The following is a 23,605-nucleotide window of genomic DNA, read 5'->3' on the forward strand; positions in this document are numbered from 1 at the left end:
CAGCATTGAGCACACATGTGGGGCCAACATTTTGCAAATTTGTAGGACCAGCCAAGACCTTTACAATCATCATGCAGTGCTAAGCCATCAATGGGAGATGCAATGTGCATTTAGATTAAAATAAATAGAAAAAAATGATCTTATTAATTAATAACCAGAAAAATATTTAAAATCTTATTCCTCTGGCCTTTTTTTTTTTTTTTAATTGTCACAGGGCATGTGCACTTGCAAGAGAAAGACAGGAAGAAAGAAAGAGAGGGAGAAAGCACCACCCAATGGGGCCTGGTCACCCTGCAATCCCTTCTCTTTCATGTCTCCATCCTGTCAGGATCTGGGGCATGCACACACACATGCCCAGCATGGTTTTTTGTTGTTGTTGTTGTTGTTGTTTTGAGAGGTTTTTGTCATAGGGCACGTGCACTCGCCAGACAGACAAAGAGAAACAGAGAGACAGAAAGCGAGAAATCACCCCCCCCCCAGGGGGCATACCCCCACCCCCCCCCAGGGGGAATGGCCATACTGCAATCCCTTCTCCTCCATTCTCCTCTCGGTATCTTGGGCACGCAGGCACACGCACTCGGCGTGTTTTAAGCCACCAGGTCCAGGACTTGAACTACGGTTGACTACGTGGGAATCCAGTGACATAGCCATTATGCTAACTGCTGGTCCCATGCCCAGCATGTTTTTCAGGCTGGCAGGGCTGTGATTAAAGCTGTGGTTGGCCACATGGGATCTCAGCTCCCTTAACCACTAGGCTATGGGGCCAGCCCTCATATGATTTTTTGAAGAAAATCTTTATGAGGAAGACTAACCAATTAGGGAAATAAAATAATGTATTTTATTAAAAATTAAAAATTTACAAATATGCTGCCAAGCTCTGTAGAGCACCAGGCAGAACCATACTCTCAGTGGGCAAGTGAAAGACTAAGACATGTTAGCATCTTCCATACATTTTTTTTTTGAGAAGCTTTTGCTTAGGGTACATACACTCACTGGAGAGAAAAAGAGAGACAGAGACAGTGAAAGGAAAAGTGAAAAATCACCCCCACGGGGAATTTCAGCCATGATGCAATCCCTTCTCCATCCTCCTCCTGGGATCTTGAGCACACATGCACACTTCCCCAGCCTGATTTTCAAGTCACTGGGTCCAGGACTCGAACTGTGGTCGGCCACATGGGAATCCAGTAATATAACCACTAAACCATCTGTTGACCCCCAGCATGTTCCATACTTTTTAACAGATACATTTTAATGGGAAAACTTTGCCAACATTGTTTTTCCCATGGAACATTTGATCCATGTAAATTTTTTTATTATTTTACTGTAATAAGATATACAGAACATTTACATTTTACCCCTTTTAGGTTTACAATTAAGTGGTATTAAGTCCATTTAAATTGTCTATAACCATCACTACTTTCTATTTCCAAAACTTCTTTTGTTTTAATGTTATGATTTTGATGTATATTTCATTGTTGTACATCTTTATGGTGTACAACATGGTTTTTCAAAGCACGCATGCAGTGTGTCAAGGATATTGCCATATGCATCATTTTCAACAAAGAATCTTACTTACTTTCTAGGTCTATTAAATGCTTTTTCCCTGACCCTTCCCAGCACCACCACCTCTACTGTCCACCATCCTCCCATACAATCTCTGGTTTCTAAACTTTCCCTCCCTACCTTTATAGCTTTGAATATTTCTTTATATCTTTATATTTTTGAATCTTTCCATTTCTGCCATAGAGTGCAGATATTTAGTATGTATATTGAACAGGGATATACAATGTTTGCCTTTCATAGTCTGGTTTATTTCACCTAGCATTACATCCTCTACGTTCATCCACTCTTTTTTTGTTGTTGTTGTTTTTGCTACAGGGTGCATGCACTCTCCAGAGATAGAGAAGGAAAGTAAGAAATCACTCCTCCAAAGGAGATGGTCATGATGCAATCTCTTCTCCTCCATTCTCCTCTCAGGATTTTGGGCACACATGCGTACACACTAGATATATTTTTCAAGTCTCTGGATCGAGGACTTGAATTACACAGCTAGCCATGTGAGATCCAGCTGCCTTAACTACCATGCCACCAGTTGGCCCAAATATATTCATCCACGTTGATTCAAATGACAGCATCTCACCATTCTTTATGTCTGAGTAGTATCCCATAGTGCATATGTGCCACATTTTTTTCAATGAAGTCATCATTGTTGGGCACTTAAGTTGAACATTTATTTTTAGTGCACTAAAATTCTGTAGACCACATTGGAGGAAATACAGAATTAGACCTTTCTGAAGGTTCTGGGATAAAAGCCCTATGACTGCTCACTCAATGTGAGTGATGCAGAACTGCCTGAGAATGAATAGTTTTAAGAAACCTTAACTTTTCCCCCAGAGATCCTACAGCCTCTGAAAGACAAGAGATCTTTAGAGGAAAGCAAAAGAGAAAGATCTTCTCACACCTGACATTAAAAAGGCAAAAGGGATCAAATAGCCCTGTTGGCACATCTTGGGAAGCCACCTAACAGAAGGCTTACTTATCAGGATCAGCTATTAGTCTAAAAGAAATATGTCTACAAATACTCACGCAGACTATTTTAAAAAAACCAGAGCTGAGCTTGGGGCCAAAGCATAATGGAATTCCCTTGGATTGGCTTCTCCCTGACAATCAATCCAAGAAGTGAATCCCAGGCCCAAACCAATCCTATAACACATAGGTCCAATATGGCTACTTCACAAGGGATGTGCTTTCCCCACTGCACTCAAGTGGACCCAGAAATAAGGATGCCCTATAAGGATTGCAAGGAGCTACACTACAGTGCAGGAATAAAGTGGTCACTATCTCTACTTTGCTCATATCCCAAGGGCTTACCCAATTCTTCTGCTAACCTACACATTGGCTTCCTGCATCTCTCTACGTCTGCAACTTTCTCTAGCCACTGCCATAAGATCTATAGGGTCAACATCCCTGAAATGACCTTTAGTGGTACTGGTAGCTAAAACCTCAGTGTTTCTATCCTTTAGTGAAACACTTATGGACCCTGGTTGCCCACAAGAGTAATTTGCTTATAAAAATTTTGTCAGTTAGGGATGGCATAATGGCTATTTCACTGGACTTCCATGTAGTCAACCTTGGTTAGAGTCCTGGACCTGGTGGCTTAAAACTCATGCCAGGTACGTGTGTGTGTGCCCAAAATCCTGAGAGGAAAATGGAAGAGAAGGGATTCTAGTGTAGCCATCCCCACTGGAGGATGATTTCTCACTTTCTGTCTCTCTGTCTCTGTCCCTCCAGTGAGCTCATGTGCCCTATAGAAAAAAAAAATCTCTCTTAAAAAAATTCTGTCTATGGATGTTCTTTATATCTTACTTATCCATTCTTCTCTGAGGCTCCTGGAATTAGTTCTCAGGTAAATCATTTGCACCCAAATGTTTATCTTGGGGCACCACTGGCCAATAGATGGAAGAAAGAGAATCACTTTGATTGAGGGATTCAAAGTTCAGGGCTATCTCTTCTGACTGGAAAATCTTGGGAGAAGGATTGAACCCTTGTACCTGTATCATGTGACTGCAAAATTTCACTCATGAGCATAGTTACATGAAGACTGTCTTTTCCTTGGCCAGAGAGATGTATGGTGACTGAGAAGAATTAAGAAAATTTGGCATCAAGGCAGCCTGATGGCTAAGTCTGCTTTGACTTCATGCTCCATCACTCACACCTGGGAATATGGCTTGGTCCTGTTCTCAATACTCAACACTGCATTTGGGTATCACTAAGGAATCTCCACACTGTCACTTTATAGATGATCCCAGGACTCAAATTCAATTCCACATATAAGTAGCTCTTCTCTCCTAGACGAGGAAGAGAAAGTTAACTTGGTCCTTGATACTCAAAAGGGAAGAATTAAAGACACTGGCTAGATGCAATCAAGTCAACAGCATTTGAATGACTATTACATAAATACACCATGTTAATCAAGACATGGACACATAGCACATAGAACTTCTAGGAGAGAAGGCAATAGAATGCAGGTGTTCAATTCTGTATTGTAGGTTGACTGAAAAGTTACCTAAGATGTGAACCAAGTAAAGATGGGCAGGAGGAGAAGGAGGGAGTAGGGTGAATTCCAGAAGAAAGGTATGCTGGCCACTAAGGAAGCAAGATGGTGTCAGAAGGGTGAGGGATCCTCTAAGGACTACAGTACTTGGGTGGAATGGTCTTTCTCATATGGGTACTGGGTGCAAGAGCTGCCTTTAGGGCAGTCTTTGATGAATGCATGAGGGTGCCTGGATCTCAGTGGTCCTAGAAAAGAGGAAAGAGTCTACATCTGACACTGGAGGTAGGCTCCTACAAAAGGTGGAGAAGCAATGACAAGAAGTGTGTGGGGAGCAAAGACATGCTTCTGAGGTTCCTGGAGCAGGCTGGACACTAGCAGCCTCCCCTGAGAGAACTACAGGGCAATGGGGTGCTGGGAGGAGTTGAGATAGGGGTGGGGAGCTGTTCTAGCAACCAAGGTGGATTGGATGGGAGGGAGAGGGCCAGTGGGTAAGCTATACTTCTCTGTGGTTATATGTACTCTCATAAGAGTATAAATTCTTCCCAAAGAAGAATGAGAAGATGGAATTTCCCCTTGGGTCCCTGCAAACTAACAACTTTCGACGGTTCACTCCGGAGTCACTGGTGGAGATTGAGAAGCGAATCGCTGCCCTTGAGGTGGCAAAGAAAGCCAGAGTTAAGCACAGGTGGCAGAAGGACCCAGAAGATGAGAAGCTTCGGCCCCAGCTGGACTTGAAGGCCTGCAACCAGCTGCCCAAGTTTTATGGTGAGCTCCCCGCAGAACTGATTGGGGAGCCCCTGGAGGATCTTGACTCCTTCTACAGCACACACCGGGTAAGAACTTCCAACAGAAATGTCTTCTCTTAGCTCATAGAGAGGAAGTCGCCGTCCCACCCGGCTCAGGGAGTCCTCCTGGTTCCTGGGTGGCAATCTGTTAAATGCTGCTATTTCATATAGGTGTGTGTGTGTGTGTGTGTGTGTGTACATGTGTGTGTATTGATGCGTGGTCTTCCAAAAAGTTCATGGAAAGTGTGTATTGTGAAAAATTGCATATAGATTTCAAATTTGTCTTGCACTAAAATAAATTCATACTTTAATTTCATTTTCCACTCATTTTTTGAAGTCCTCATGTATATACAAACACATATACAGCAGTTAGCGTAATGGCTATGTCGCAGAATTCCCGTGTAGTCAACTGCGGTTCAAATCCCAGACCCAGTGGTTTAAACTCACGCCGGGTGCATGTGCGTGCATGCCCAAGATCCTGAGAGGAGAATGGAGGAAAAGGGATTGCGGCATGGCCATCCCTTCTGGGGGATGATTTCTCGCTTTCTATTTCTCTGTCTCTCTCTGTCTTTCTGGCAAGCGCACGTACCCAATAAGAAAAAAAAAAGAAAAAGAAAAACTCTACAAAAAAAGAAAAGAAAAGAAAAGAAAATGGTGCCAGAATATATTTCTCCTTCTTCACCTCTGCCAAGAGCCCTCACCTCCTAAATGCTCAGAGGAAGGAAACAAGAGAGGGTTTAAAATGCAGAGACCTAGGAGATGAAGGACAGAAGGAACATCATGGGACTGGGGGTGGTTCTCTAGTCAGGAGAGGAATTAAATGCCACAGAACCCCACTGTCCTGCTGCCGGCACCCTCCCCCAAGCATCACGCCTCTCACCAGCCCCAAGGTCCACCAGCATTCTCAGTGGGCTCGTCTTGGTGCATGGTCAGCCACAGAGGGAATCTTGCTGGGGGGGGTGAGGGGTGTGGCTTGTAGTCTCTGATCTTCTCTAGCTCTGTTCCATGGCTGTCACCGACCTGTGGTTCCCGAACTCCTTCTTGAGCATGAGCCTGAAACAATGCCACTCACATGCAAAATCAAGATTGGGTAAGGGTTCCTGTTGGGTTCCTGTTGCTCCCTGGAAGTCTGCTTTCTGTTTTGTTCTGTTTTGTTGTAGACATTTATGGTGCTGAACAAAGGGAGGACCATTTCCCGGTTTAGTGCCACTCGGGCCCTGTGGCTCTTCAGCCCTTTCAACCTGATCAGAAGAATGGCCATCAAAGCGTCTGTCCACTCGTATCCTTTGCACGGTTGCTTCTTCCACACGTTGGAACCAAGACTTTCTGACCATTCAGTACCTCCTTTAAGTTAGCAACAGAGCCTTCTTCCAACTGAATCGCGAGATAGCAAAAATCATTTGGGGCTTTAACGTGTGCAACACCCCAAAGCAGTCCCAAGACACAAGAGAGTGAGTGTTTATGCCGCCCACAGGTGGGCTCAGGTGCACCCCGGGCTCATCTGGACATGCCCGTGAATGCATAACTTGAAAAATATCCTCTTTACTGGGAAATTTTGCTGATGTCCCAGGCACATTCTTACTGCTGGTATGTACTTTGCTGTCCCCACAACATAACGACCAGGAAGAGGGCCCTAGGGTTTCTTTGAGTAGAAGAGACAGGCCTGGATGTTGCCCTGTGCTCTAGCCATATAGGAGCTGCTGCTTACTGGGAAAAAGAGCAGTAACTCCAAGAGGGTGAAGAGAAAAGACCATGTAACAGGCACAGATGGTCTCCGTGGGACCTCTGTCCCATGGGGCACTGCCAGTGTCCCCCAAAACTACCAGAGGAGTAAAATGTTAGCAGCCCAAGATCCCTGCAGAAGGGCGAACATAATGATTAAAGACCTATTTTGCAAATGTCTGTATTATATAATTGTTGTAGGTGGACCAAAAGCTGTCTTCAGGGTTTTTTGTTGTCATTGTTTTGTTGGTTTGTTGAAAGTAAGAGACTTTGGCTTGGTTTCCAAGGAACTTCCCTGGCGACTGACCAAAGTGGATGTTCCTAATCACCAATTTAGCCCTGCCTTCCAGGAGGCGGATGTGTAAGAACCACCTTGCCTTCATTGCCTGACCAATGACAGCCAGCCTCTTCTTAGGAGATCCAGTGAAAAGGAGATCTCTTCCCATCCTCTGGGGTAGCTTGTTAGACTCCCAGGTAGTTAGTGAGCTGGGACGCCTGCACAGAGGCTGCTGCACACTCACCGTGGAACTGCACTGTTTGGTGAAGTTGCATGACATTTTCTCTTTGCATAGTTTGTCATTCATGGCTAACCAGTGGCAATTGTATTTTCTTAGTTGAATCTTAGATTTCCAGATTCTACAGAAGGATATTTATGATAAGAGCAGGCTCCTATTTGCTAAATACTTCCTAAGGTATAGAAGCCTTTGAAGGAGAAATCTGCATTCCCATTTTACAGATAGGGACACAGATGCTCTGAGACATTAAGTACATTGTCCAGGGTTACACGGCTAGTTAAGACGTCTAAACGGCATCCTGCTTAGAGCAGTATCTGCAGTGAGGCAGTAGGCAGTTAATGGAAATGAATTAGAGTAATTATTCTCTCAGCGTGTCATCTCTATTTGGGTAGTTGTTTTTTTTTTATTAAATATATACAATTACAAAGAAATTATAAATAAAGAGAAACAGCAAACATACAAATTCCTCTCCATGGATCCTAGCTGAATTACTTCTAGAAAAGTAAGAAACAGCTCATTAGAAATAAAATCCCTTTAAGAGAACCAAGCAACCAGTAACTATTCTTTTCATCTTGAGATGTGATGAGTAAATAATTGCTTGGTGGAGTCACAGATGGACAAAAAGGTTGTGAAGGGCTAGCCTCCTCTCAATTGTGTGCGTTGATATATTGTATTTAAATCTCATAGATCGGGTGACTCCAGTCCCATAAGATCCTCTGCAAGGTGTGGAATTTTCTGGATCGTACTCTTAATAATTCACTGAAATTACGATTCCAATCACATTTGCTGTAAATGTTTTCATAAGTAATAGTACACGTAAGGTATCATATTACTTTTCAAGATGTGCAAAATTGGAAATAGGACTTTAATCCTTGGGTTAACATTTCCCCCCATGCGAACGTATTTTTTAATTTAATTTCAAGTCAGCTGGAAAATGTGGTTTAATTAATAGGATTTCCCTTTTCAGAATAGATTTGTTCCTCAGTAACTGTGAAACAAGGCACATTAAAGGCATAGCCAGCAAACTAAAATGGAAAACTCATTCCAAATACTTCGGCTCACATTGAAATAATGCAAGATGAGTGGTGTGCTCTCTCTGTAGGTCAAGCTTATCTTCAGGCTTTGTTTTTCCTTAGAAGTATTGTTAGGAGCCCAGCAAAACTGGAGAAAAATGTCCAAGCGGAGAAATTTATCTTCAGGGTCTCCCCCACATTTTTTCCCATCTATTTACTCCCACAAGTCCTCACAAGGATTCCTTCCCCTTTCTGGTAATCCCTCTACCCACTGTCTGCTGCTAAGGTTCCCCTCTCTGGCTACTCAGAGATCGCTACTTTAGCCTAATCCTATCTGGAACTTTCTCCCTGAACCAGTATGTCACTGTCCTGTACCAGCCAACCTCCACCCCTTCTACCAGGAGTTCATCTCCCCAGTGTGATTGTTCTCCACTAAGCGAGGAAAACACAGAGGTTAAACGAATTCCCATGAAAGCCTGTACTTAACTTCACTTATCTCTAACTTCCCAGTACCTCCGTCTTTCAGATAAAAAGAGACATTGCCAGATAAAATTGCAGCCCCCCTGGGACAGTGAAATGAAAGCTTCGGGGTCATCAGACAGTTTGGGAAAGGAATTCTAATTCCTCTCATCTTCTCAGGGGCCTGTTATCAAACGGATCTGAGTTCCCAGGTCAGCCCCATGGCTGACGGGCTGTGTGACCCTCAGCAAAGCTACTTAAGCTCCATCTGCCCGTTCTCTCAGCTCCAAAATGTACACAGTCCTCTCTCCCTGAAGGTTAGTATTGGGAACAGTGTAGACAAAGTACCCGGCCCAGGTCAGGTACTCGGTAAATGTCAGCAGTTACCCCGTGACGAGGCCATAAAGCTGATGTGAGCTAAGAGTTACAGACTGCATCTTTCAGCACCGAGGGGTCCTTGACGACATCAGGGAAGCATGACTCTCAGCTTTTCCTTAACCCAGGTCTTCCAGGTGGTTCACTCTGTTCATCACGGTCACTATTTTGGTTAACTGCGCGTGCATGACCCAAAATGAACTCCCAGAGGGCCTCGAGTGAGTAGACCTGCCGTCTGATGGTGGCTTTTCTGTCTGTCCTCTTCTCTCCCTCCACCCAGCAGTCTTTAACTTCTATGTACCCTGCCTGGCCTCATTTGGGTAACGCTGAAGCCTGGCATTTTCTTCTGCGGACTTTGTTTTATAAACACACATACAATTTTCAGCTTCGGAGAGGTACAGGTGAGTGGTTCTCAACCTTGACCGCACCCTGGAATCCCCTGAGAGATATTTAACACAGTACTGCCAGAGCGTCCAGTTTCACTGGTCAGAGTCCACGCAGCTGAGTGCCCCGCTCTGTCCCCCTCCCTGCCCTGTCACACACACACACACACACACACACACACACACACACACTCGCTCATCTGCTGTAAGAACAGGAACACATGAATAAAGCTTGGAGAAGGGCCACTCCCCAACAATTGCAGGAGCAAAATGGAGACAGAGTTAAGAAAAATGATGCTGGAACTTATTCCGAAAATAACCCCCAAATGAAGCTGTTTAAGTTGTCATGGCACAAATGCTTCAAAGTAATCTCAGTATTCCTGAAGCTCTTCTATCTCCCTGGGCTAATGCACAGTTTCAGAAGGGGGGGGCCTTTCCAAAAATGACCTCACCAACCTGCCTGGCTCAGATCCCTCCTACCCCAGCTTAAGACTGGCATTCCTTCAGGTATAATGGCAGGATCTCTGCAAAACTCTCTCTTTTTTCAACCTTTTTTTTTCTTTGGTGACTATAACAGTAACACATGCCACAATAGAAAAATCGCTCTTATTTCTTTCTTCTTTTTTGGGGGAGAGGCTTTTGCTATAGGGCACTTGCACTCACCAGAAAGACAGACAGAGACAGAGACAGAAAGTGAGAAATCACCTCCCCTAGCGGGGATGGCCACACCGTAATCCCTTCTCCTCCATTCTCCTCTCGGGATCTTGGGCACGCATGCCCATGCACCCAGCATGAGTTTAAGCCACCAGATCCAAACCATGCGCCCGGCAGGAGTTTAAGCCACCAGATCCAAACCATTGTTGACTACATGGGAGTCCAGCGACAAAGCCACTATGCCAACTGCTGGTCCAAAAAGAAAAATATATAGATCTTATTTCTACTAATAGATTAAAGTAGAAAAATCGTGTAGTCATCTTAAGTGATGCTAAAAAAATCATTTAATAAAGTTCAATGTTAAATTCTCAGAAAATGGAAATAGAAGAGATTTGCCTCACTTTGATAAAGGACATTTTATTCATTAAAAAGTGGTAAACAGGACTAGCTGGTGGCATGATGCTTAAGGCAGCTAGATCCCACATGATCAACTGCATTGTTCAAGTCCCAAACTGGTGGCTTGGAAAAACACGCTGGGCATGTGTGTATGCGTGCCCAAAATCCCAAGAGGAGAAGGGATGAGAAAGGATTGCAGTGTGGCCATGCCCCTTAGGGGCACTTTCTCACTTTCCCTCTCTCTCTCTCCATCTCTATCTGAACTCAGCAAATGCACACATCCTATTAAAAAAATATTTTTTTTTAAGTAGCAAACATCAGGCTGGCTCCATGGCCTGGTGATTAAAGCAGCTGGATCCCACATGGCCAAACTGTCTCAAATCCCAGATCCAGCAGCTTCAGAAACACCCTAGGCACATGTATGTGTGTACCCGAAATTCTGAAAGGAGGGAGAGAAGGAGAAGGGACTGCGGTGTGACCATTCCCCATGGGGGTGGGTGCTTTCTTTTCTCTCTGTCTCTCTCTGATGAGCGCACATACCCTTTAGCAAGAAGAAAAGTAACAAACACCATATTTAGTTGTAAATATACAAAGTTTTCCCTTTGAGATCAAAAGGAAAAAAAGAGATGTCTGTTCTCATCAGTTAAGTTTGGTAAAGGAGGATCTTGACAGCGAGGAAAAAAGTAATGAAGGTGCAAGAATAAGAAAAATACCAAAGGTGTTATAATGTACATCTAATAATATTGTGTACATCAAATACTCGACATAATCCAGAAATTAAACTGTAATATTAGAACTAATAAGATAATATTGCATGCTAGAGAACCAGCAGTTGGTGTAACGGTTATGTCACTGGACTCCCACATAGTCAACCACTGTTCGAGTCCTGCACCCAGTGGCTTAAACTCAGGCAGGGCACATGTGTGTGCATGCCCAAAAGCCCGAGAGGAGAATGGAGGAGAAGGGATTGTAGCATGGCCATCCCCCCGGGGGGTGATTTCTCACTTTCTGTCTCTCTATCTCTCTGGCAAGCATACACACCCTATAGTGAAAATCTCTAAAAATAAATTGCATGGTAGCTGGATATAAATTAATATAGACAAATCAATTATATATCTATATACTACTAACAAACAGAAAATAACATAGTTATAAAAACTACCATTTTCACTATCATTAAAAAAATTTCAAATTTAAAAATATCAGATGTCTAGGAATAAGATGATCAAAGTATAAGTAAAATCACTACAAAGAAAATGACAAGAGGTATTGAGTAAAATTTTTAAAAACTCAAAAAATAGAGAGACGCTATTATCGTTTCAGATTCAAGGTCTCAATATTGTAAAGACTCCTGAAAATTACTCATGAATTTAATGTGATTACCAATCAAAATCCCAGTAAGCTTTTTTTGAGTCTTACTTGACAAATTTACTCTGAAATTTCTATAAAAATACAAAGAGAAAATTATAGTCAAGACACTTTAGAGGGAGAAAAGGCAGGAGAACTCGCTCTATTGGATATTGAGATTTTCTATTGAGCTCTAATCATTGACCCAGTGCACCAGTGGTGCAAGATCAGTCAGACCACTGCAACAGAACACACGGCCCTCAAACACGCCGATGCGTATACATGTAATTCATGATCAGGGTGGAAGCACAGAGCAGCAGGGAAGGCCAATCTCCAATAAATGATGTTTAAAAATTAGGGATACCAGTGGAAAAAAGTACAGTCCCCACTGCAATCAGAATCATTTCCAAATAGGTTAACACCTAACTTTCTTTGTGAAATGCAAAGGTGTCCTTTTAGAAGGGTAAAAGGACAAAGGAAAATATCTTTATGGCCTTTATTATTGATATGCATGACACAAGAAGCACTAGCCACAGAGAGAAAGACGGATACACATGCATATACCAAAATTAGGAATTTCTGCTCGGGGACCAGCAGGTGGAGCGGTGACTAAGGCGCTGAACTCTCACATGGTCGACCATGGTCCTACTTCTAAACCTGAGCAGTGTGAAATTCATGCTGAGAGTGTGTGCCTGCATGCCCCAAATCGCAGGAAGAAAGTGGAAGAGAAGGGATTGTGGCATGGCCACCCTCCCTGGGGGATGATTTCTCACTTTGCCTTTCACTGTCTCTCTCTCTCTCTGGCAAGCACACGTACCCTATAGGAAACCTTCCCCCACCACACAAAAAATTTTTCTTCTCATCAGAGAACAACTTCTAGAGAAATAAAATACAAGTCCACTGAATAGGCGATATCTACAACACACATACCCAGGGTCTTTGAAATGTTCATGGGAAATGCATATTATAAAAGAACTAGGTGTGAATCTCGATTATTTTCATATCAAAATAAACTCACACTTTAGTTCTGTTTCTCCAACTTTTTGGTTTTATTTGTGTGTGTGTGTGTGTGTGTGTGTGTGTGTTTTGTTTGTTTATTTGTTTGTTTTAAGAGGTTTTTGCTTTAGAGCGTGTGCATTCGCTGGAAAGAGAGAGAGACAGAGAGGGAAAATGAGAAATCACCTCCCGGGGAGATGGCCATACCACAATTCCTTCTCCTCCATTCTGCTCCCGGGATCTTAGGCATATACAAACATGTGCCCAGCATGACTTTCAAGTCACCAGGTCCTGGACTCGAACTGTGATCACCATGTGAAAGTCCAGAGACATAACCCCTACACCATCTGCTGAGTCCCATCCATAAACTTTTTGAAATTCTCTTTATGGAAAAAGTGTTTATATCCAGAGTAAGGAACACCTACAGAGTAATTAGGAAAGAGTCAGAGCAACCAGTTGCAAAATAAACAAGAAATTCAAACGGTCACTTCACAAAAGTAAAAATCCAGGGGACCAAAAGATGGCATAATGGATACATTACTGGACTCCCACATAGTCGATCATGGTTCAAGTCCTGCACCCGGTGCCTTAAACCTCACATTAGGTACATGTGCGTGCGTGCCCAAGATCCCAAGAGAATGGAGGAGAAGGGATTGTGGCATGGCCATCTCCCAGGGGGGTGATTTCTCGCTTTCTTTCTTTCTGTCTCTGTCTTTCCAGTGAGTGCATGCACCCTATAGCAAAAATCTCTCAAGAAGAAAAAAAGCTTAAGAATACTTTGATATGCGGGAACCAGCAGTTAGCGTAATGGCTATGTCGCTGGACTCCCACGTAGTCAACCGCGGTTCGCGTCTCAGACCCGGTGGCTTAAAACTCACGCCGGGCGCGCGTGTGTGCGTACCCAAGATCCCAAGAGGAGAAGGGAGGAGAAGGGATTGCGGTGTGACCATCCCCCCTGGGGGGGGATTTCTCGCTTTCTTTCTTTCTGTCTCTGTCTTTCCAGCGAGTGCACGCACCCTATAGCAAAAATCTCTCAAGAAGAAAAAAAGCTTAAGAATACTTTGATATGTTTCTTGACTATTTGGATTTCTACTTTAAAAAAAGAGAGAGAGAGAGAGAGATTTTTGCTATAGGGTACATGCACTCACCAGAGAGACAGAAAGCAAGCAATCACCCCCCAGGAGGTATGGTCATGCCACAATCCCTTCTCCATTCTCCTCTTGGAATCTTGGGCAGGCATGCACATGTGCCTGACATGAGTTTTAAGCCTCCAGGTCTGGGACTCTAACCATGGTCGACTACTTGGGAGTCCAGTGATGTAACCATTCTGCCATCTGCTGGTCCCATATGAGGAACATGCTAAGGTGTGACAATACCAAATACTGAGAAAGACATGGAGTCACAGAGACTCACAGACCTTCGGGGACGGTATAGGTTAGACAGCCTCTTCGAGAAGCAGTGGAAAGGTGAAGACGTGTGTTTGCTGTGTTTGTTTCTTTTTGTTTGTTTTTCTTCTTTTTTAGAATTATTTATTTTATTTTATTTATTTACTTACTTTTAATTTGACCAGAGAGAAAAAGAGAGAGAAAGAGAGAGAAAGTGAGAAAGAAAGACACCAGGTCCAGGACTCCAACCATGATCCACCATGTGGGAGTCCAGCACTTTATCCACCAAAGCCACCTGCCAGTCCCCACTGTGTTCTTTTAATTATATTCTTAAGGACCCACACTGGACAGAAATGTGTACTCATGGGCACCAGAATACAGCTACAAGGAAGTCTGTGAGCATTGCCCACAGAAACCCAAAACTCAAAACCCCCAAAATGTCCATCAATCTTTGACTCCATCCTATATTTATTTTCTAAAGTAGGATAATGCACAGCAGTGAAAACGAGTAGACTTTAGTTTCACATGAAACAAGGATGAGACCACAATACTGAACCACACATATACACAAAAAAGCCAGACACCAAAGATTATTATGTGATGACATTTATACAGAATTTGAAAACCAGCAAAACCAAACTATTTTGTTTAAGCATGCATACTTGCCAGGTAAAAATATTTTAAAAGATAAGAAAAAAGTACCTGAAAATTGGGAGAGTAGGAACCCTTAGGGCAGAGCATGGATCTCATAGATTGTTGCTCTATTCTCTGCCCACAAGTATATATTTCTATTAAATGAGGGTATAATAAGAGTATAACAGAGAAACGCAGAGCAGGGAGGATGTAATTGGGAGAGCCTTGTAAAGTGCTCATAACGTTCCATTTTATCATCTGGATAGTGGTTACACAAACAGCTATGGACTCAATTGTGTCCCTACTCCCCCAAATGTCTACGTTGAACCGCTAACCCCTCCGTGTTATCATGGTGGAGACAGGACCTTTAAGGAGGTGGTTAAAGTTCATGAGGTCGCAGAGTAGACCCCCTCATCTATCTGACAGACAAGCCTAAGGGTAGTGCCCTTCTAAGAGGAAGAGACACCAGAGTTTTTACCCTGTATGTCAAGACACAGGGAGAAGGTGGTCATCCACGGGCCAGAGAGTAGGCCTTCACCACCTTCCAACTATGTTGGCCCCCCAGTCTCAAACTTCTAGCCTCTAGAAAAAAATGTTTGTTGTTTAAGCCACAGGGTCTAGGGTATGGGGTTACGGCCAGAGCCATCCAATAAAACTAACAACTAACATGTTCATTTTCTGAAAGAATTATTTTTTACTTAACTTTATTTGTCCATTTATTTTCCTTTGACCAGAGAGGGATAGAGTGAAAGAGAGAAAGAGAGAGAAAGTGAGAAAGCAAGCCACCAGGTCTGGGACTTGAACCACTGTCGGCCATGTGGGAGTCCAGCACCCTTAACCACTACACCACCTGCTGACCCCTCATGTGCATGTTTAATATGCAAGTCGCTTGAAAAACATCATTATTTTCGAAAATAAGCATTACCTAAAATGCAGAACACTGAAACTACCCATCGGAAGATAGTAACTAGGTAAGGAAGTCATAAAATCACCTTTCACACAGCCGAGCTCATGGAACCTGTAAAATTTCTACCTCTCATCTGGACTTCGAATGCAAAATGTTTTTGCTTAAAATGAGTTATTTGAAAGTTCTGTGGGAACGCTGGTTAAATGCAGAAGAGAGCTTGCACACGTCTTACCCCACCTTCTCCAAATGGTGATAAAATGACAGCAAAGGGACGAGAACAGTGTAAACACACAGGAAGAAAGAACAGCAGTGTCAAAACACTCTTGGAAGACCCACCGTGGGTGGAGGTGTGGTAAATCACTTAGCAAACCAGGGCTTGTTAAGCCACAGAGCCTGCAGTGGGGAATGAAAATGAGATCAAGGCATTTTACCCCCTACAAACTCCAGAGGTCTTGAAAATGCCACCGTGGTACACAGAGCAAAAAGGTGGGAGCAGGAAGAGAAAGGGACTTGGGAGCAGAGCATGCTCGCTCAGGGCTGCTTCTGTGCTGGCGAGAACTTAGCCCAGATTGTTTAAAGTCCATAAATCAGGGACCAGCAGTTAGTGTAATGGCTATGTCGCTGGACTCCCACGTAGTCGACCACAGTTCGAGTCTCGGACCTGGTGGCTTAAACTCACGCCAGGCGCATAGGCGTGCGTGCCCAAGGTCTCAAGAGGACAATGGAGAAGGGGTTGCAGTGTGGCCGTCACCCCTGGGGGGTGATTTCTCACTTCCTGTCTCTCTGTCTCTCTCTGTCTTTCTGGCAAGTGCACACACCCTTTAGCAAAAACCTCTCCAAAAAAAAAAGAAATCGATAAATCAGGGAATGGTAAAATAATTATATTCAACAGTACCAAGGTAAGCATGAAGAAGATACTGTTAAATATAATCAAATGGTGGGTAAAATGGAAGAGAAAGGAAAGAAAATTACCAAATGGAAAGAAGAGATATTGTTTAAATGAATAGCCTTCTAAGGACAATGTATCACATAGTTTGAATTAAATTATGTATTTGATAATGATAAGCACTTGCTTATAAAGGTAACCACTAGAACAGAAATCAAGAACTCTTTCAGTTATCAGAAGAATTGTACACAAAAATACAAGCACATAAAACGTACCAGATAATGAAACATATTGTAAACTATTAAATACATAGCATAAAGAAATAGAAGCAAAGCTGACTCAGCAAATGGCATATTGATTTGGTTGCTGAACTCCCACATGACCAACCACTGTTTGAGCTCTGGATCATGCAGCTTGAAAATCACTCTGGGCACGTGTGTGTGCGTACCCAAAATTCTGAGAGGAGAATGGAAGAGAAGGGGTTGCAACATGGTCATTGCCCCTAAGGAATGATTTCTCAATCCCCTTCTCTCTGTCTCTGTCTCTTTCTCTCTGGTGAGCACTCTTGCCCTATGGCAAAATCCTAAAAAAAGAAAAGGAAATTTAAGCAACCCAAGAATAAGCTAATCTGTCATGTCAATAAATATAAATGGATTTTACTCACCTATTTGAAAAGTTCATATTATATTACAAAGCAATATTCAACTGTACGTTGAATAAAAATACTACTCTTCGAAGGCTTAAAAGTTTGAAGTTTAAGCGAAGGCAAACAGAGAAAGCAAGAGCCATGATCTTAACATCAGAGAAAGTAGAATTTAGGTCAAAAAGTATTAAACAGGACAAAAATGACATTTTGTCATGCTAAATAATCCATAGCAATAATTAATAACCTTGCAATAAATCATGCACCAGTATTCATAATTTAGAAATTGGGAAAATTTAAGGATAAACAGACCAAAACGCTATAGAAATAGAAAAGTTTAACAAATAAAATATATTAAAAAGTATATAGGGCACTGGATGGTAGTGAAGCAGTGTAAAAAAAAAGCTTTGCAAGACTTACTTGCTTAAGAAAGTTCCAAGTCCATGCCCAGAGATCTCCGTGAGTATACTGTGCACATGTGTGCCCATGGTCGGGGCTGATTGACATTGGGGGATCGAACATGACATTGAGCCATACCCCCGGGAAGTTATTTTTTGCTTTGTGTCTCTGTCTCTCCAGTGAGTGTAAGTGCCCTATAGAAAAAAATCTAAAAAAAGAAATGCACAAGATCTTTATACTAAAAATTGACAAAACATTATTGAGAGAAATTTTAAAGTAACAAAATAAATCCGAGAATATTTCACATTAATGTATTAGTAGACTCACTATTTCTAAAATAAAAATATTGCCCTGATTAATCTATAGGTTGATGAAATCCCAATGAAAACCTCTCCAGCAGCTGTTTTGTAAAAACTGGATCAATAGGTTTTACTTGCATGACTGAGGCAAAAATTTACTGAATTATGATCCTATTGATAGACATTCATGTTGACCCTAATCAACACAACCCTCAAATTTTGCCATCACAACTAATCCCTCATGAATACCCTTACACACGTGTTTGTACACAAAGTGTGGATAAATTCAAGAAATGAATTCCTAGAAGTGGAATTGCCAAGTTGAAGGGATGTACGATTTTAATTTTATACAAATTTAATTTTTTATTTATTGCCTATTACCTGCCAAAGTTGTATCAATTCCCTTTCTAATTATTAAATCTATTTTTTCTCATATTTGAATTAACTGAATTATTGACACAATTTCCTTCATATACACATTTTGAGAAAAGAGGGGGAGAAAATCTACCTTTCTGATTCTACTCCTGGAAATGCGTGCAACAGACAGTGAATCATACTGAGGACCCTCTGCCTGGAAATAATGAGTGTAGGTTTTATTAACTGATAACAGCTGTTAGTTGTTTACTGTATTTCTGGAAGCCCAGAGGAAGCGAAGGAATTGTCCTTGAGTTGAGGACTCCAAAAATCGTACCATGTATTTTTTAGGAAAAATTACATTGTAACCAGTGAGGAATCAGAAGACAATCTTATTGCCAGGTTCTTGATACAATCTTGTGGACCCACGCAGTTACCATTCCTTATCTTCCTTTATCCCCCCTTGAAACATGAGCTTTGCACGATTACCTGCTGGTAGTGATAGCTCCCTGCCTGCCTGCCTATCTGTCTGCTTGTGGGAAGATATAGATACAGACCCCAAGTATTTAATCCCTTCTTGTTGTCAGAAAGAAACTAGAGATTGTGGGGGGGCTAAAGTGGGGAAGAATATTCCAGATTGCCGCCTGGGGAGATTTAAAAAAAAAAAAAAAGTACAGAGGAGGGAAAGGTGCTAACAGTGGGCAAAGTAGGATTTTCTTCCTCAGTACGTGCCCTGGGGCTCACAGTCATTGAAGCCGTTCTTTGATGGCTCTAGGACACCTATGACTGACCATACAGAGATTCTGGGAAAACATCTGGCAAATGGTAACAATTTGGTTGCCGAGAATACCACAAGAGAAAGTGTTTTCTCACCTGGGGGGAGGGAGGGGATGAGTAAAGTGAAGCTAAACCTATGGCAAGCTGGGAAACAGACGCCTGGCACTGTAGCCTTAAAGTATGATTTGTGTCTTGGGAACCAGCAGTTAGCGTAATGGCTATGTCACTGGACTCCCACGTAGTCGATCGTGGTTCGCGTCCCGGACCCGGTGGCTTAAAACTCACGCTGGGCGTGTGTGCGTGCGTGCCCAAGATCCCGAGAGAAGAATGGAGGAGAAGGGATTGCGGCGTGACCATCCCCCCTGGGGGGTGATTTCTCGCTTCCTGTCTCTATGTCTCTCTCTGTCTGTCTGGCGAACGCACGCGCCCTACAGTGAAAATCTCTCTCTCAAAAAAAAAAAAAAAAGTATGATTTGTGTCTATTGAAATTTAGAGGGATGCTTCCATGCAGTATGCATGCTTTACTGGATACGTTTGCAAAATCAGTGTTGTGTTTTGGAAGTTGGTCAAAATTTTATTTCCTATTTTTACTGCTCTTTAGTATTCCGTAAAGATATTCTCCTGTATTTCCTTCTCAATACAGTTTTTCTGTCTACATTTAGTTATTTCATTCTCCTAGAACTTCCTTTTGTGTGTAAGTATGAGATAGACTTCCAATATTTTCCCATGTGGATTATTCCAATGTCTTATTTCTTTTTTTTTTTAGAAGAATGTTTTCCTGTAGGGAGCATGCACTCACCAGAGAGACAGAGAGACAGAAAGTGAGAATGTGTGTGTAAAGTATGAGATAGACTTCCACTATTTTCCCATGTGGATTATTCCAATGTCTTATTTCTTTTTTTTTTAGAAGAATGTTTTCCTATAGGGAGCATGCACTTACCAGAGAGACAGAGAGACAGAAAGTGAGAAATCATCCCCCGGAGAGGATGGCTACACTGCAATCCCTTCTCCTCCATTGTCCTCTTGGGATTTTGGGCATGCACACACACGCACCTGGCATGTGTTTTAAGCCGATGGGTCTGGGACTCGAACCGTGGTCAACCACGTGGGAGTCCAGTGATGTAACCATTATGCCATCTACTGCTCCCCCAACAGCACTTTTAATAGATCATCATCTCCTATGTGGTTCCTTCTACTGCTCAGTCAGGCACCAGATTCCCACATATACCCAAACGTGCTTCTCCAGCTATCAGTTCATCACTCCCCGAGCCCAAACCTCACTGATTCAGATGCCTGATAATAAAACTTGATTCATTCTTGTGCTCCTCTTTATTTATCTTCTTGAAAATGACCTCAGTTCTTTTTTATTTACTTTTCCATGTCAATTTAAGGGACATGTTTTCAAGGTCTTTTCTTACAATTCTGTTAAAATTTTGATTGGAAATGGACTGAATTATTTTATTACCACAGAAAGAATCACTATATATAATATGTAGCTTTTTATATATCAGTATGGCATCTCTTTAACTAACAGGTCTTCTTTTATATTTTTCCATATAATTTTATACTATCTTATGAAAGTATACTATAATTTCAGTTGATCTTTCTTGCTAAAATATCTTAATATTCTATATATTAATTTTGCATCCAGCAGCTTTGCTGAGCTACTTAACAGTTTCTATTTCTCTATAGATTCTCTTGGACTTTCTATTTAGACAATGATGTCAACAGAAATAATGACGAACTTATTTCTTACTTTATGACTGTTGTACCATTTGTTTGGTTTTCCAGTCTTGTAGGAGTGGCCTTGAATCTTCCGCACAGTGACTCAAAGCTGTAATATTTCTTTTATAATTTGCATTTAATCCTCATGCATCTTTACAATGTACAATGTGGTTTTTCAAAACATATATGCAGTGTATGTCAATCAAGTCATAGATATTACCATATATATCATTTTCAATAGGTAACTTTACATTCTTGTGTCTGTTAAATGTTTTTCTTTTTCCTGAGCCCTCTCTCTCCTGCCTTCTTCTATCCACCCTCTCCTATACAATGTCTGGTATCTACACTTGCCCTCCCTGCTATTATACCTTTGAATATTTCAATTTCTGCCATAGAGTGTAGACATTTTATATATATTGAACAGAGACATACAATATTTGTCTTTTATACTCTGGCTCGTTTTGCTAAGCATCAAGTCTTCTATATTCAACTACTTCGTACAGCTTCTAATAATAAAACTACTGATGGAAAATACAGGGGAAACTCTTGAAGACACTGGAGTAAGCAAAGATTTGTTAACTAAAACTCCCAAAACACAGGCAATAATCCCCAAAATAGACAAGTGAGACTACATCAAGCTGAAATGCTTTTGCCCAGCAAAGGAAATGATAGAATGAAGAGATCATTCTCAAAATGGGAGAAAATATTTGCAAACTATGCTTCAGTTAAGGGACTGATAACCAGAATGTATAGGGAACTCAAACAGTGCACTCACAAAAAATGAATAATCCAATTATAAAATTTACAAATGAGCAGAATAAACAACTCTCCAAGAAAGACATATAAATGGCCAAAAAGCACATGTGAAAAAAAATGTTCTACATCTCTTATCATAAAAGAAATGTAAGCCAAAATGATAATAAAATACCATTTCATCCCAGTCAGAATGGCTATGATTAAATAGAGAATGACAAATGCTGGCAAGGCTGTGGTGGAAAGGGAACCCTCCTACACTGTTGATGGGAATATAAATTAGTACAGTCACCATGGGAAACAATATGGAGATTCCTCAAAAACCTACAAACACTACTACCTTATGACCCAGTAATACTACTACTGGGTATTTACCCAAAGGATAGGAAAACACTCCATTGGAAAGATACTTGCATGTCCATGTTTGCTGTGGCAATTTTGCAATTGCTAAGACATGGAATCAACCCAAATGCCCAAGAATGAATGACTGAATTTTAAAAATGTGGCACATATACATTATGGAATACTACTCAGGCATAAAAAACAGTAAGAGCCTGTCATTTAATATGTTATCTTATCTTGATTAAAGAGTGTGCTTTTAATGTTTCACTATTATGATTTCTGTGGGAGTCTCATAATTACTATCTGTCAAGCTAAAAAAATTCCATTTCAGGTTTAAGTTTGTATTATGAATAGATATTAGTACTTCTATATTTATTTTGAAATATTTATTTAACTTTGTTACTATTCTTTTTTAATTTGATGAGAAAAGGAGGAGAGGAGAGAGAGAGAAAGTGAGAGAGCAAGCTGCCAGGTCTGAGACTCAAATAGTGATTGGCCCTGTGGGAGTCTAGCACATCAACCACTATACCACCTGCCGGCCCCAGTGTTTCTATATTTATTAAGGTTATCATGTTGTTTACATGTTAAATTATATTAATGGGTTAGTTAATCTATTTTTTAAAGAATTATTTATTTAATTTAATTAATTAATTTATTTTTATTTTACCAAAGACTGACTCAGAGAGAGAGAGAAAGCCTCTAGGTCTGGGACTCTAACTGTGGTTGGCCATGTGGAAGTTTAGCACCTTAACCACCAAGCCACCTGTTGGCCCCACTGATCTATTTGTTAAGAATTATTTTATTTAACTTTATTTATTTGTTTTTAATTTGACCAGGGAAGGACAGAGTAAGGGTGAGAGAGAGAGAGAGAGATAAAGTGAGAAAGCAAGCCACCAGATCCAGGACTCAAACCACGGTTGGTCTTGTGGGAGTCCAGCGCCCTTAACCACCACGCCGCCTGCTGGTCCCAATCTATTTTTAATGTTCCAGCTTGATCCTTTTGTTGGATTCAATTTGCCAGTATTTAATTTGGTCTGCTTTAGTAAATGAGGCTGGACTATAATCTTCTACTATAAATAGGGGTTTGTAAATGTGTCTTCTACTGAGTGATTTCCTGTTCTTTGGGTATATACTCAGTAGTACAATTACTGGGACACGTAATAGTTCTATTTTTAGATTTTTGGGGAACCTCTATCCTGTTTCTACAATGGCTGTGCTAAGTTACATTTCTGCCAGTAGTGTGCCAAAGTTCTCTTCTCTCTGCAACCTTTGCCAGCACTTGCTATCATTGGTTTAATTATAGTCACCCTGACTAGCGTTAGATGATATCTCAGTGCAGTTTTGATTTGCATTTCCCTCTGATAAGAGATATTGAACATACTTAAAATGCTTTTCAGCCATTTGTATGTCTACCTTAGAGAACTGTCTGTTTGGATCGATTGTCATTTTGAGTGATTATCTCTTTCCACGTGAGCTATTTGAGGACTTCCAGTTACTATGTTGAATAGGTGACTTTCTGTGTTCTTAACAGCAGTGTGCATGCTTCAAGGACTAACTTCAGTGATTCTGGTTGGAATACAGTTAATAATGGTTAGCTTATCTTGCCTTATATATTGTCATCTGACAGCCATTTACATTCATTAAACTTGCATTTACCATAAGATTACAATTCACAAAAAACAATCATTTCAAAAGTGGTTTGTTGAAGTTTAACAAGAATGAAAAAAATAGAAATAGAAATCCTACAACATGAAATAAGTTTACAGTATAAGTAATCATGGACTCTATTATAAATATAAAGCT

General features: G+C 41.4%; 1 protein-coding gene across 1 annotated transcript in view; it reads left to right on the forward strand.

The window, feature by feature from the left end:
- The first annotated feature begins 4,614 nt into the window (after nt 1–4,614).
- The window catches only part of SCN10A (sodium voltage-gated channel alpha subunit 10), a 109,159-nt gene continuing 90,168 nt past the window's right edge, over nt 4,615–23,605 (forward strand). Inside the window, 3 exon segments of the mRNA XM_006161349.1 lie at nt 4,615–4,887; nt 6,000–6,118; nt 9,061–9,141. Of these exon segments, the coding sequence (XP_006161411.1) occupies nt 4,615–4,887; nt 6,000–6,118; nt 9,061–9,141 (473 nt within the window).

The sequence above is a fragment of the Tupaia chinensis genome, unplaced genomic scaffold (genome assembly GCF_000334495.1).
Source record: "Tupaia chinensis unplaced genomic scaffold, TupChi_1.0 Scaffold138441_1, whole genome shotgun sequence".
In the NCBI taxonomy this organism is placed as follows: domain Eukaryota; kingdom Metazoa; phylum Chordata; class Mammalia; order Scandentia; family Tupaiidae; genus Tupaia; species Tupaia belangeri.